This window comes from Carex rostrata, chromosome 28 (genome assembly GCF_964058835.1).
Source record: "Carex rostrata chromosome 28, lpCarRost1.2, whole genome shotgun sequence".
In the NCBI taxonomy this organism is placed as follows: domain Eukaryota; kingdom Viridiplantae; phylum Streptophyta; class Magnoliopsida; order Poales; family Cyperaceae; genus Carex; species Carex rostrata.
Window position 1 is genome coordinate 15,001 of NC_135945.1, and position 16,381 is coordinate 31,381.

Below are 16,381 nucleotides of genomic sequence, written 5' to 3' on the forward strand. Positions count from 1 at the left end.
AAATCTTTTCAAGAAATTTAGTAACACCAATAGAATTGTATATATAGAAGAACTATTTCGTGCCTCTTATCATGCACAGTTCACACATTGGCAAATTTAAGTTTGCCTCTCTTAATTTTAAAGTTTTAATACATGCATTATTGCCAATTATTAGCACTTCAAAAATAGGATTCACAGGTGGTTAAGATAGAACTTCAAAATTTTGTTAAGCACCAGTTATTCCCAATCGAAACCTCATTAGACAAGCACCTAATGTTTGCTTCTTTTCCTAAAGTCTTGCAAATCTCAATGCCCCGGATCAGTTTTAGGCGATTTTCTTATAAATGCTAATAAATAAGTAACAAGTCTTATCAGGAGAACAAGAAACCTTACACAGCATCAATAAATCCAAGCAAATAGATACAGAGGAGACAACACAAGAAAAAAATTCTAGTAAATAATCATAGATTAGTCTAGAAATTAAGTGTTCAGGAAACGAATAGCAAGAAGGTTGGAGTGGGAACCCGAGCAAGAGAGAAGGAACCAGTGGCTAAAGAGGCTAAATTTCTTTCGACTCATTGAAGGAGATGAGAGGTTTTTGACCCGCTCGAGAATTTGTTAGTTGGCTGCACCACTCAGAGTACTGGTTTTTGCATGGTTGATACTACGCAATAGGATCACAATGTTGGAATTTCAGGTAGGTTATAGTGCAACAATTCAAATCAGTTCAAGATTTGTTCACTACCCGAAAACCAGAATCCATGCACAAAATTAATTCTAAGATTAATATAGAGTTTGCCACTAGACGTGCAGCGAAAATCTTCGTCTAGTTGCTCTAGCAGTTGTCCACTTCTTCTCCTTTATCGCGTCCGATATACGCACCAGCACAGCAGATGCGTCTCTATCAGTATCCACACAAACAGGTTGACAAACTACTATAATTCGGTATGCTAGTACCGAACTAACAACCCCCTTCTTTCTCTCTATCTCACTTTCGTTTTCTGAAATAAAGTGGAATAGAATGGCCAGCCTAATTCTGAACAGATCACTGCATATTTATAAAACATATGCACCAGTTCGTTTGAGCCTATTCATGACACCTATTCATGACACCAATTCGTTGAGCCTTTTCAGATACCTTATCAGATCATATCAGATGAGAACAGAAAATTCAGGCCTAACCCAATAAGAAATGACCCAATATTGATTATAAATATAGCTCAGTATATTCTGGCCTTTAGTACATTTCTAACACACAACAATTGACAATCTCATTGTCAGAGGATGGATCATACACAATGTGTGTTGTCTATGCCGATGTCAGGCTGAGACAGTTAAGCATATGTTTGGTCAATGTCAGTTCACAGTGCTGGTTAGAGAAAGAATGTGTGCAAATCAAACTCAATTGAACTCAATTGAGGGACTGTCCCACCTTTATAGTTGGGGACTTTCAAGTACTGCTTATAAGTACAACTAGCATTACAATAAGAAGGTTGCAGTTAACAATGTGCTTTGTTATATGGAGGGAGAGATGTGCTAGAATATTCAATAGTGAGAGCAAAGACCACATATACGTATAGCAAATGAGATACACAGTTTTCAAGACTGGTTCCCTGAAGAGACGATTGTTGGGAGATAGTGCCATACAGAAATTATGGTGTTTTGGGTTGTTCTTTTTCACCTTTTCTTTTCATCGTTTGTATTTTTAGTTCTTCCTTTATTTGTTTTTTTCATTTTCTTTCTTTGTAAGACTTGACATCTCTGGTGTCTGATTAATGAAATATGGGGCGTGACTTCCACATTTATGCTTAAAAAAAAATGCATCAGGAGACTTGTTCCATTATTTGACTATGCAAAAATATAAGTTACAATGACATTTATATTTCTCCTCTCTTTACGGTTCTCCGTTAAGAGCGTGAAAATAAAGGTAAAAAATAGAAAATATTTTATCAAATTCTAAGTTTCAGCTGAAGCAAGAATAGGCAATAACCCACTGTGCCTGAGCAATGCATCTGGCGAGGGTTCACGTCCCCGGAATTCAACAAAAACCTGATTTATTGGCAGAAATACGTAAAGGAAGATATATAATAATCAGTTCATAGTCTTGAAAATATAAAATATTACGAAATAAAAAGGATAATTAAAGTGGCGTTCATTCTTACAAGAAGTTTTGTGAATGCCTCCCAAATCAGATTACCAATGCTACTAGAAAATGCAAGCCATTTACCATTATAAAACATTAAATTTATATATCATAGTCATGTCTGCATAATTTTCATAAGTTGCTGAAGCTACCATTCATTGGGTATTAAAGGATGCTTTTGGGTGGTTAAATCATACATGTATACATTATACTCTGACAAGGCACAGAGCAGTGGTGGATCTAAAGCTTAGCTAAGGAAGGCTAATCCATCCGTATGATTTTAAAATTTTAATTATGTATATTTAAGATTAAATAAATTTTCGTTTGTTTAAATTTTTAACTTTTAACATAGTTTATCCTCCCTCATAAAATGACAAATATGTACTTGTAGCATTGTGGTTAGAATTCTAGTTGTTGATTGTGAGGTTTTGGGTTCAATTCCGACACTTATTTTTTTGTTTTACAAGAAACAACCTTTATTGTTATACATAAATTGGAGCATACCTCAAGAGGTGATTTGCCGCCTCCATAACCAAGAATTGTATCTCTGAAGCGGTTACCCGTTTCTTTAAGTGCCTATTTAAAGAGGGTTAACCATCAGGTAGTTAATTATCTTGATGTATTAATCTTACCCAAGGTCACAGTACTTGTACTAATCTTGTAACAAATAGCTATATCTTTTAGGATTTTCTCAAAGTAACCTCATAGAATTAATTACTGTCATAAAAGATATATATCATTGAGTGTACCTTATCATTGTCTAAACCAGCATCCTCAAATGCAGAGAAAGCATCAGCTGATAGCACCTGAGCCCACTGTCGCACAAAAGCAACAACAAGTTTAGTTTATACTTTATATGATAAAGGACTTCTATAAAGCCTAGACAGAATTGGAGAAGTCATCCTATAGCTGATCACATTAAGCTACTAGATGGGTTCAAATTTGGGAACATGATGATTGATGAATAAATAAAATTGAGCTAGCATGTTTACCCTCATCATTATTTTTTTTTACATAAGAAACACTTAAACATTAAAAATAGCATTAAAAAAATAGATTACCTTGTACGAGTAGTATCCAGCAGGCATGATACCTGCATGCAAAATGACACCAATAGTAAACCTTTCTAGCCCCTTTATGTTTCTCTACTGATCTTCCATGTGAAATCAAGGAATTCCATAATACCAGTCAGGTGTTGATCTCATCCAGTTCTGAAGTATCTTTTTGTTTTTTTTGTCTTTGTTGTTGTTTCTTTGTTTGTTCAAAGTGTATATGCAAAAAAGATGGTAATGACACACGGTTCCATAACCGTTACAATTTATCAACACATTCATACACGATGTGCATGGACACGGTTGTTGAACCATGTGTCATTACCGTTTTTAACCATGTATAGTCGTTTTTTCTATAGTAGTGTATCCAGTTCAAGCTCAAAAAGAAAGTACATAGGTTCAAGTCATTCAAATTTATTGTGCGACATACACAAAAAGTTCAAACTATAGTACATACGAAAGTTGGACAAAAATATATGCAACATGCTCGACCACATAACACAAATATACAGATCAATAATTAGTGAGTGGGTGAACTTCATAGAAGAAAATGAGTGTTGAAAGTATTTTCTATGTGTGCCATGTCGCAAAAGAAGAGAATGGTGATATCTGGTACGTTGACAGTGGTTCACTAATAATTTGACTAGTAACCATGAACTATTCAGACATATTGATACTTCCAATGCGACAAAGGTATGCATGGAAAATGGTTCTCTTGTTCAAGCATACTAAGATGGGTTCGAAATTTATTCAAGATGTACTGCTAATTTTGGACTTAAAACATAACTTGCTAAGTGTGGGACAAATAGTCCAAAACAGGTATGCAATTCATTTTGAAGATGGGGGTTGTAAAAATTTCAACAGGATAAGTAAAAATCAAGCGATAAAAAGATTAGAAATGGATAGATCTAGAAACTCCCAACTTCAAATAAGATATGTTCCGCATTTGGTGTTACGAATTGAGGTGACTAACAACTTCATCCTATGTCACAAATGAATTGGTACTCTCAATTCTAGAAGTATCATATGATAGGTATAAATAGAACTCAAGGGCTATGGTTGTAAGTGTCAAAAGAGAAGATAAGAGAAAGAAAGTTTTGCAACTCTTTTACCTGTACTCTTCTTTTAGAGAAGAAATCTTACTATAACTCCTCTCTTCCATTTCCACAATTTAGTCTACTTCCTACACAGCTGTTGTTATGATCCAGGTTTCAAGTACCCTATATTTGTCCCATTTTGTTTTATTTTGTTCTTTATTTGTTTGTTCAAAGTGCATGTTCATAAAAATGGTAAATTCAGGCTGCTGCATAATTAAAATGATAATGAGGCAAAATATTGGTGTATGGCGTAACTCCTAAATTCACAGTCAATTGACGGTTAATAGTGCATCACAGACAATAGGGATAGTTTCTTTTTGTCCATTTAAACAGGACCATGAACTAAGCTAATTAAATTGACAAACCTGAAAAAACGTGGCGGAAGACGGATAGATACTTGTCGTGCGGTGAAGGGGGGAGAATGGATGTCCTCTCCCAAACCTTTTGGTATACGTCAAATATCGATAACTCTCCATATGGGTCAAATTTGGTGTGCAGCTCCATATCTACAGAAGCCAATCTTATCTGCACAGAATAAATTATAGGTTAAAAGAATGAAAAGAACCCAATCAGATTAATTAGGTTCAATAGTAAGGAAACACATACTCCAAAGAAAAGTTACAAAGTTATTGAAGGGTTCTTGGGTATAGTGGCAAAGGCAATGCCCTCTGTGTATGAGGTTGCAAGTCCGAAATCCAGATGGGCAATCCATAGTAGATATTAAAAAAGTTGGGTGGCTTGACTCTCAACTTTACTCAAGAAAAAAAGTTATTCAAGCCACTGAAAAATGCTGAGCAATGATGGTCCAGAGATCTTTTAAAGTTCTGATAATAATTACTTAAAAAAACCATTTGAGATTTGGAGAGAGAGACCTGACGGAGGCTTAATGAACCAGCACGGAAATTTTTTGCAGCAACAATCTTTGAAAATACTTCTTCAGGAAGGGGTTCACCAGTTTCATAATGTTTAGCAAGACTCAACAGTGTACCTCTGCACCAAATGTCAATTATTATTTCTTCTCACAAAGTATTGATGCAAATTTAAATCATACCAAAGATGAGTAATTTAAAAACTATAAATAATCTACTCTGAGACCACTGTATATTATACTCATATAACTGGTACCAATATATTTGTTTTCCTTTTGTTTAACAAAGTTACGTGGTCATCTTCATTACAAAGCAATAGCATAAAATATAAAAGAAACATAGCATAGAAGAAGGTTTGTAATATCTGGAACTTAGGAACAACTAGAATAGTGAAATGGAAAGAAATAATTAATTAATAAAATAGACAGCTTACCTATGGTAGCACCAGTTCTCCATGAACTGAGAAGGCAATTCAACGGCATCCCATTCAATACCCCTTATCCCGGATACTAATCCTTCATCTTGCTTTGTTAACATGTGTTGAAGTGCATGACCAAATTCATGAAATACCGTCTCCACCTACAGTACCGATAAGTAAAAAAATATTATCATGAAAACAAATCTTAACAATTCGATCTACCAAATCAGGCCTTACAGCCTGTTACATATGCTGCATTAGATGACTTAATTTTCAGTTATTTTTAAAATATGATCCAGCCCTTGAAAGAAGTGACAAGTGAAAAAAAAACCGATTTTGACCAAGAATATTCATGTTAGGCGAACACTTCATATCCAATAGAAATAAACATTTAATCTAACTTCTAAATGCAGGAAGCATTTTAGTTACATTTTGACCTGTAGAAAAATGTAACAATTTAACAATACATTGTCCTTCAAGTATGTTTTTGTTGAGATTTATTGTATGTTTTCAGTATTTTGGGTTTTGTAGGGTCCTTTTGGTAAAAAGGATTATAGAAAAGTTTAGGGACTTGAATGAAAGATGTAACGCCTATATAGGCTTGTATGAGAACAAAGGAAAAAAAAACAATTCATTTTTTCCTAGAAATCTACATGGTATCAGAGCCTTACAAAACCTAAACCTAACCCGCTTCGCTACAGTACCGCGCCGCTCGGTATTCTCTTCTTCTAAAGTCGGCTGGCCACCAAAGGTAGCCTCTTTGTGTTGATTTGACCGGCGTGGGGGGCCTCTACCCCACGATACACAAGAAGCGGGTTTGGATCGAGGTTTGATCGGGTTTTGAACTCGAATCTTGATGAGATAGATCAAGATCGGGTCAACAAGAAGAAGAAGAAAGGGGGAGATGATGTGGATCTCGATCTTAGCTGTGTAAGATCGGGTCTAAGAGAGTAATAGGAGGGATTCGGACTTGGATTGATACGTGAGACATAGATTTGAATTCGATCAATGTCAGAGGAGGAGACTGGGAATGCGTTTGCGAAGGCTTGCGCGAAGCTGACCTCTGATAAGATGGCAGTCATGGTGCGACGAGCGTTGGCCGTGTACCAAGCTTCTGTTGAGAGCAAGCCGAAGGTGCAGAAGGTTGAGCTGCCACCTATCGACATGAGACTCGAAGGGCCAGCTACGTACTTGACTGAGGAGGAGAGCCGGATTAGGCCACAGGCTAGGGCAGTAGGACTTCCAAGGGTGAAGTCAACACTAGCGGTCTCCAACTCAGGTCACACAGGTAACACAGGGTTCAGAGGTGAGCCTCGGCGGTGTTACAGATGCGGTGAGATAGGTCACATGAAACAGACTTGTCCTAAGTCACCTAAGAAGTGAGATGCAGGTGAGAAGGGGTAGTCTGGAGGCCGTGGTTATGGCCGGGGTGGTAGAAGAGGTGGAAGAGAAGACTGCCGGACAGATCTGATGGTAGCAGAGGATGAGAGTGAGGAGATACTGAAGAGGAAGCAGAAAGCAACCGGTAATGGGAAGAGTGTAGTAGATGACGCATCTATCTCATCTTCACCCAGGGGTAACTTTGCTTGTTTTGCTCAATCAGCCACAGGTGTTTGTGATACACTTGCTCTTGCCTTCATACCCACCACTAGATCACTAGATTGGATAGTCGACTCTGGTGCAACTCGCCATGTGACTGGTGCTGCAAGGGGTTTTCTTCCTATACCCACCTAGCAGTCCCAGATAGTATTCAGACAGCCGATGGTACAGCCCAGCCCAGCCCGTGGTTGGTAAGGGTACCGTGATATGTACCGATTCAGTGACTCTGACCAATGTGTTGCATGCTCCTTCCTTTCCGGTAAACCTGGTGTCCATTAGTGCTATTATTCGTGAGCAGAAATGCATTGTGACCTTTGATATTCCGAGGATGGTCTTTCAGGAGAAGGGGACAGGTCGGATACTTGGGACTGGCACATGGCGTGATGGGTTGTGGTACGTGGATAGAAAAGGAATGGACACAGCGCTGGCATCTGTGGTCGATAGAGTGGGGGCAGGAGGATCTGGGGTGAGTGTGGAGGATGAGTTGCTTCTGATTCATCGGCGGATGGGGCACTCTTCCTTCAGCCTACTGGAACGTTTATATCCATCAAAGTATGAGAAAGCTGACAAACAGAAACTTGTGTGTGATGGATGTGAGTTTGGGAAGCACACAAGGAGTTTGTATGCAAGCTCAGGAAGTAGGAGTTCTCATGCCTTTGATCTGGTACACTCGGATGTGTGGGGTCTTGCTCAACAACTTCGATGAATGGGTATAGATTTTTTGTGACTTTCATCGATTGTTATTCTCATGTCACATGGTTGTACTTGATGAAAAACAAGAATGATGTACTTGCTTGCTTCAAGGATTTCCATAAGGCGGCTCAGACTCAGTTCGGTGCTGTGGTGAAGGCACTGAGATCCGATAATGGGATCGAATATACAAACAAGGCATTCGAGGAGTATTTATCAGTTCATGGGATACATCATCAGACCACGTGACCTTACACACCAGCACAAAATAGAGTGGTAGAGAGAAAGAATAGACACTTGTTGGAGGTAGCCCGGTGCATGATGATCTCCATGAATGTTCCAAAACATTTGTGGGGACAAGCAGTCCTGATAGCCGCACAATTGATCAACAGAATGCCATCCAGAGTGTTGGACTGGCAGACTCCGTGTGTGATGTTGAAAGGAGATAATGGATGTATTCTTCCTCCAAAGGTATTTGGCTGTGTGTGCTTTGTGAAAGACAACAGACCAACAGTGGGAAAGTTGGATCCCAGAGCGGTGAAATGCATCTTTGTGGGTTACTCTGGTACTCAAAAGGGTTATGTGTGCTAGAGCTCGGTAGAGAGAAGATTGTTTGTGAGTATGGATGTTACATTCCGCGAGCTCAAACCTTACTACTTCTCAGAGACTACATCACCCTTTGGAGACTCGCTCGATACAGGAGGTTTGAGGCGAGAGGGGGAGAGTAGTAGTGATGGTGAGAGGAGGATGGTGAGCGTGGGTGGTATTCCTTGCCCACTTGTGGATTCGGCTAGGGTTGAGCCGGACAAGGAGGATTCGACTGTGGTTGAGCCGCAAAGAGAGGATTCGGCCAGGGTTGAGCCGTAAAGAGAGGATTCGGCCAGGGTTGAGATGCAAAGAGAGGATTCGGTTGTGGTTGAGCTAGAAGTTGAGATAAATAGGCCCGAAGGTGGTAGCACTCAGGCTCAGGGGGAGTCGAGATACCGTGAGGTGTATGTGAGGAGAAATAAGCAGAGTAAGGGAGCCGTGCCTACAATGCCACCTGTGCCAAGTCCCTTGTCCATGCCTACTTTGACTCCTGCGGCACTTACACCATCCACCTCAGATTCATAGTACTCAGGTGATATAATTCCTCTTGATTCTCCTCCCACTCCCATGTCATTGAGACAGACCTCTCGGTCCAATGCGGGACATCCTCCTGATCGCTATGGTTTTCCACATGACATTGCCCAGTTTGTCTCTTACTCTAGCATATCACCAGCACATGGAGCATTCATTGCATCGTTGGACTCTGTTATTTTACCCAAGTGTTGGCAGGTTGCTAAGGAGGATCCAAAGTGGAAAGCAGCCATGCTAGAAGAGCTCGGGGCCCTCGAAAAGAACAAAACCTGGGAGCTTGTGTCACTACCACCAGGCAAGAAGGCTGTTGGATGCAAGTGGGTCTTCACAGTGAAGCAGAATCCAGAGGGTCTAGTTGAGCGCTACAAGGCTAGGTTGGTAGCGAAGGGGTACAGTTAGACCTATGGCATTGACTATGATGAGACCTTTGCACCCGTGGCAAAGATGAGCACAGTGAGGACACTGGTTTCCATGGCAGCGAATGGGGGATGGCAGTTACACCAACTCGACGTGAAGAATACCTTTCTTCATGGTGATTTGTTGGAGGAGGTGTATATGGAGGTTCCACCAGGATTTGGCACAAACCAGACAGTGGGTAAGGTGTGCAGGCTGAAGAAGTCGCTTTATGGGTTGAAGCAGTCTCCTCGGGCCTGGTTTGATAGGTTCATGATGGCTATGGTAGGCATGGGCTATCAGCAGATCAATGCCGACCACACAGTGTTCTTTCGACAACATGGTGGTCACATTACTATGCTGGCTGTGTATGTCGACGATATGATCATTACCGAGGATGATGAGGGGGAGATTGCATAGTTGAAGGCAAAATTGGGGAAGGAATTCGAGGTAAAAGATCTGGGACAACTTAGGTACTTCCTTTGGATTGAGGTGGCTCGTGGAGCAGAGGGGATTGTTCTATCTCAATGGAAGTATGTCCTGGACTTGCTCAGTGAGACAGGCATGTTGGGGTGCAGGCCTGCAGTTTCTCTAATTGATGTGAAGGCCAAGATGAGTGCAGAGGCAGGAGAACAGGTTGATCGTGAGAGTTACCAGAGACTGGTAGGCAGATTGATCTATTTAGGTCACACTCGTCCTGATATCTCATTTGTAGTAAGCGTGGTGAGCCGCTACATGCATGACCCTAGGAAGGGCCATATGGACGCAGTGTATCACATCCTAAGGTACCTGAAGAGTGCACCGGGGAAGGGCTTGATCTTCAGGCAGAATGGGCACATGAACATTGAGGGCTATTGTGACTCTGACTGGGCTAGTTGCCAAGATGACAGGAGGTCCACATCTGGCTACTACATGTTTGTAGGGGGCAACCTGGACTCTTGGAGGAGCAAGAAGCAGCCGGTTGTTGCAAGATCGACGGCAGAAGCTGAGTACAGGGCTATGGCATTGGGAGTTGCCGAGATGCTGTGGCTGAAGAGGTTACTGGAAGATCTTAAGGTGAATCACGGAGCCAAAATGAAGTTGTGGTGCGATAGCAAATCAGCGATCAGCGTTGCCAACAATCCTGTGCAGCATGACAGAACCAAGCATGTAGAGATCGATAGGTTCTTCATAAAAGAAAAGCTGGAAAGTGGACTATTGGAGCTGAGCCATGTAGCTACGGGAGATCAAGTAGCTGACTGTCACACCAAAGGACTTAGCTCAATAGATCTAGCTAGGTTATGTGACAAGATAAGCTTGATGGATATCTTTTGCCCATCTTGAGGGGGAGTATTGAGATTTATTGTATGTTTTCGGTATTTTGGATTTTGTAGGGTCCTTTTGGTAAAAAGGATTATAGGAAAGTTTAGGGACTTGAATGAAAAATGTAACGCCTATATAGGCTTGTATGAGAACAAAGGAAAAAAAAACAATTCATTTTTTCCTAAAAATCTACAGTTTTCAGCCAACTAGAAGAGAACCAACTATATTACCAGAACACATTTTTACCCTTTTCCTGACTGGAGGCGTCCAGTCAAATTACTATAGATACCTCATAGAAGGTCATAAGACTAGGCTTGTCCCCGACTGGAGGCATCTGGTTACAAATTATGAAGGCAACAGGCAGCCTGAATGGAGAACCAGGTGGCACAAGCACACGACTCCGATAAAACACCTCGGCCATCCATGCACCACCTTGCTTTTCAGCAGGTCTACAGTATGGGTCCAAATAAAAGTACGCAATTGATTCACCAGAAGAGTCATTTACACGGTAAAACTGGACATCTGGGTTCCAGACCTGAGAAAAAAATCAAGTGCAAGACACATTAATTAGCACTGACACTGATATTAAGAGGCTTTGTATACGAATTAATTTGAAATATAGGGAACAACTCCAAAGAGAGTTGTATTGTTTCACAAACCTATTGGAGGGTGAAAAGTAGGTCTATCAAATTAAAACCAAATATACAATTATAAAAAAGTATTTTAAGAGTAAAAAAGAAGAAAATTGTAAAAAGAAAACAAGAAGGAAAGAACAACTCAACAGGAGCCAACCCATCGGCCGATTCAATGTTAATATCAAAGAGCTTATTTGCCAGGCTGAAAAGGCCATCTAAGACGTTCGAGAGTGCAAAGTAGGGCCGTAACTCTTCCTACAAAAAGAATAAACTTAAAAAAACGCATGAAAATCTGATCAGACAACTGTACCAAAGGTAACAGTAGTAGATCTTGGCCAGTCGGTCGCTGTTGCAGCAGGTGCCACATGGCATGGTGCCTGTGCAATTACAACCATAATTTTTCCTTGTTGCTTGTCCTTCCATCCTTTGTATGACAATTTCATGATATTTATTCAAATAATTCAATCAAATTGGGTCAAGCAAAGGGTTATTAGAACTTTATTGAAGCTTCAATATAACCAAGGATTTTATCAAAGCAATTGCAAGTTATGTTTTCAAAAAAAAAGAACCTCGTTAATATCATATTTAGCCTCACGCAAGCGTTCGCTCCAGAAATCAATGTCCCAGTAATTAATCTCATTGGCTTCGGGAGCACCAGACTCTTTTGCAAATGCTTTTATCTCTTCCAAATCTAGACATACAAAACCATTCCAAGAAAATCATACAAGAAATTGGATCCAACAGTATCGTAAGAAATAACTTCTAAAAATAATAGATGAATACCAAATCCAACAGTCAAAGTACCAGAAGAAGCTTGAGTATTTTAGGTTTTGATCAAATGCGAAAAACATAAGGAAAAACAAGGCCCTGAACCAGACTGGTTTAGATTCACATGTAACCAAACCAGAAAAGCATCGAATTAAAGAAATTGAAGTTGAGAACCTCTGATATACACCATGCAAAACAAATTATATTTAATAAGAGAAAAGCCAAAAATATACATTCACCTCTGACATGGTGGTCCCATGATGCAACACGTAACTTCTCGAGAAGCTCTTCCACTCTCTCAATTGTAGCTATTTTATTTGCCATGCTCAACTACATAAAAAAGGATATACATTAATGTAGAAGCCAACAATAAAAGTTTATTTTTTATCCTTTGTAAACTTTCGGAATAAAATCAAATTTTCAGTTTCTAGTCTTCTATACCTCAGCAAAGTTATTGTAGCCAAGAATATTAGCTTTTTGCAACCTCAACTTCAGAATTTGACTGATGATGCTGGCATTGTCAAGATCCCCACTAGAGGCACGGTTCATATAAGCCTTGAAAAGTTCTTCCCGCAATGAGCGATTACGCACATGTTGCATCACTGGAGTGTAGCTTTGTGCATCCAAGGTAATAATCCAAGGCCCATTTTCAGGAGTTGCATATTCATGTCCCTAATAAATGAAACCAATGTTTGCTTCCCCGATAAATAACACTATAGAGCAAGTCATGAAGGTTCAAATTTTCAATAATAAGTACCAATGCCTTTGACGGCTAAACATTATTGTTCTAATATTAATTACCATCGTGTGATGTTTAGAGTAAGCACTCACATAGTGGAAATAAGTAACCATTAATAGGAAGGCCAAAGGAGAAAAGAAAAGAAAATAGTAAATAAGTACACATGTATTGAATTAGCAAAGTAGACACAGAATAGCAGGAACAAAAGAAAATCAAGGAGATGATAAAAGAGAAATATTTACAGGTATGGTATTGCTATTGCTGTGTAAGGATCATGGTTTGCAATCTCACAGTACGTTCGGCATACATCCTTGCGTTTTTGTATTAGAGAACTCAAAGTGTAGCATATGTTCGATTAAATTTGCACATGAAAAGAGAGAAGCCAGAACTTTATACCTTTATTTTGGCCTTTTCTGCTGCTAGACCAAGTACAGTGGCAGGTAGCCCCTCTATTTCTCTTTTGTCTACAATTAATTTTTCAAATATTTTAGTGGCATCTAGAACATTCTCGGCGAACTTATCATGCAATTTAGCCAGCTCCTATAACAATGAAGAATATATAAGCACGAGAAATTGAAAACTATGCATCATATCCTAAAAAAATAGCATTTGAGAGCACCAAATTTACTTGTTCAATTTCATTGAACTTCTCTCTTTTCTCATCTTCTAGAGCAACACCACCAAGAACAGCCTCCTTGATTTGACCTGAAAAGAAAGAAAAAAATAAGCACAATTGAGAAGATATATATACAACACTTCCATTAAACTAAAATAAATTATTAAGTCAAAGAAGTAAGAAGATACACGATATTAAGCAAAAATATTACCTTCTACGATACGCTTACGGGCTTCACTAAGGGTTTCCCAAGAGGAGGAATTTCTTATGGACTTGAATGCCTCATAAATGGGTTTGTTCTGTCCCAACCTCATCTCAAATTTAACTTTGTCTTGCTGTTTACATTTTATAAAATGAATATCAATTCATCTGCGGGGAGCTTTTATATAACAACAATAATAACAACAACAACAACCAAGTCTTTAGTCCCAAACGAGTTGGGGTAGGCTAGAAATGAAACCCAATCACAATGACTTTTATATATCCTAAAAAAAACACTTCTACTCCGAAAATGCACAAAAACAAGTAATTACCTGGATTTCTTCAATAGCAGTACGGAGCTTGCTTGAATCCTTGACCGATCTGAGATGGTTAACAATTCCGCCAACTACCACACCCCACCGATTTATGATCCTCTCCAATGGCTCAACCAACTTAGGCCATGTTGGCTCCAATGTTCTCTCCAGTTCCACCAGATCCGCCTCCTTTGGGAACATTATTAATTAATAAAAGAAACAACTTCTCATGCAAATGCAAGTATATATCCAATAAGGATTTATAAACAAAATAAATTTACACAAAAAGTACAATGAGTTACGCACAAGTATGCCGATCAGTTGTCTGATCCCAGGTTGAACATGCCTTGGCTCAACAATATCGTACGGGGGGAAGTCAAAGTCTTTTAGCAATGGATTGTCAGTGTGGGTTAGTGATGGTGTTTCATCAAAAGCCAAATTGGAAGCCATTGTAGTGCAACAAAACAAACGGCTTGAATATGGCTTCTAAAAGGGATAGGGGAAGAAGGGATGGCACAGAGGATGGAGGTGCAGGAAATAAATTACTTTTTAAATGAGTATTTGTGAGAAGTTGGGAAAAGGAACAAGTTAAAGGAAGCGGGAAAGGGAGAGGATGATAATATGAGATGTTATGGTTATATTTGGGTAAAGAGACAGGTTATGCACTTTACCATTTTAAGAAAGTTTTCTTCATTGCATTTGGATTGGAGTATGCATGGATGTCTAGGATAGTGCTTTCAATGTTTCCAGTTAGATTTTCTTTTCTTAGCGAGTCATTGCTCCTCTTTGTCGAGACTAATTTGAGATTCAGTTGGTCTAGCTATAGGAATGATTGGCTGACAGACATGGTGACAGCATGCCCCCATATTTTCGAATATTTTTACTTGTCTATCCCTAATTTATGGCTGATAGAGACTGGTCTGCTAATGAAAATCACAAGGTCACTAGCAAGCTCAACCATGGTTCTGAAACTTGGAATCGGAATCAGATTTTTGACCGTGGAATCAAAATCGGATGAATCGGCCGGAATCGGAAGCATCGGATCGGAAACTCAGATTTTTTTGGCAGAAACTTGTTTTGTAACCAAAAAGTAGGAAAAAATTGATAAAAATAACTTGCATGCTTTTTAATGCCGTGAAGAACAATGGCAATGGGTCAGAGCTGTCAGATTCTCGTTAAGATTCACACGAACTTGATATGCACGAATCTTGAAGCAATATGTACTAATCTAACAAGATTTTTTGGAATGATGATCGAAATCTATCAAATTTCATTTTTTGTGAAACAAGAAATAATGAAGAAAGATTATAGACATCATTATCAAAAGGTTTAATCCACATTGAAATTTTTAACAACTACCACACAAATTACAAAAATTAGCACCCAACTCCACTCAGAAACGTTCAGGATTAATAAAATTTACAGGGACTAGGATGCAAAAGTGTAAACCAAAATTGTATCGTTCTCAATGTGCTTCTATATGGTTTTTACTCTACGTAATATATCAACCGACTGATTTAGATCTAACGCTTGTAATTTTGTGCATAGTTCTTGTATACAACAAACATTTGGAGGCTATCAATTCTCTTCCACACGAAAATAGTAAAATTAAAAGGGGCGGATTGTAATTTTCCCTTTCATTCCCCTTTCTCTTGTGCCTGCGATTGAGACTCCCAGCGATCCTTCTCCTACGATTGAGACTCCTGTGCCGATTAAAATTGAATGGGACTCCTCCGATTGAAATTTCTAGCGCCGATTGAGACTCCCAGCGCACAGCCTATGACAGCACAGCCACAACTCGACCTATGACAGCACAACCGCCGGCTGAGACTTGTCCAAGTTAGTGTGATACCGTCATTTTTGCTTTGAATCGGCTTAACTCGGTGTAACTCGACTTGATTCAGCTGGAAAATCGAAAAACTTGGCCGAGTGAAGCACTGTTCATCCGAGTTTTGCTGAAAGACTCGCCTAGGCGCAAGACTCGGGTAAAACTCGGCCCGATCCCGTCCGATTCCGAGTTGACTCGGAATCGGCCGATTTTCAGAACCATGAGCTCAACTCAAAGAGGCAAAATAGGAGATAAACTCAACTCAAATAAATTCGTAATAATTTATAAACTGTCTTACAATTTCAGTTTGTCTTCTCGTATATATAGCCTTGCAATACTATTTAAAAGTCACATAAACACTAATATTACTTCAACTACATTTCCTATTCCCAAAACATGCATACTTAATAACTACCTAGAGACCCTCAAAAGATCCAACTAGAAACCCACAAAAATAGAACGGGATTCAAACACTCTTTGATCCTATTAAACACACTCAAAACTCACACCTAATTAATTAATGACAAAAATAACCAATAACTACCACCAAATTATCACGCCAATTTGACCATGTTGAGTTATAGTTTTGGAGAACCGTATAACATAATGAAAGTTGTAG

At 39.3% G+C, this 16,381-nt stretch overlaps 1 protein-coding gene across 1 annotated transcript; it reads right to left on the reverse strand.

The window, feature by feature from the left end:
* Window positions 1-1,675: 1,675 nt before the first annotated feature.
* LOC144545806 (putative cytosolic oligopeptidase A) lies at window positions 1,676-14,504 on the reverse strand. The gene is made up of 17 exons (XM_078294374.1): window positions 14,241-14,504; window positions 13,953-14,123; window positions 13,631-13,754; window positions 13,432-13,508; window positions 13,200-13,343; window positions 12,506-12,736; window positions 12,304-12,394; window positions 11,866-11,987; window positions 11,444-11,551; window positions 10,951-11,196; window positions 5,574-5,719; window positions 5,144-5,261; window positions 4,637-4,796; window positions 3,184-3,215; window positions 2,872-2,937; window positions 2,627-2,698; window positions 1,676-2,028 (listed from the first exon to the last, which is right to left on the reverse strand). Exons 1-17 carry the CDS (start codon window positions 14,382-14,384, stop codon window positions 1,936-1,938), a joined length of 2,145 nt encoding a protein of 714 aa, XP_078150500.1. The 5' UTR covers window positions 14,385-14,504; the 3' UTR covers window positions 1,676-1,935.
* Between the last annotated feature and the right edge of the window lie 1,877 nt (window positions 14,505-16,381).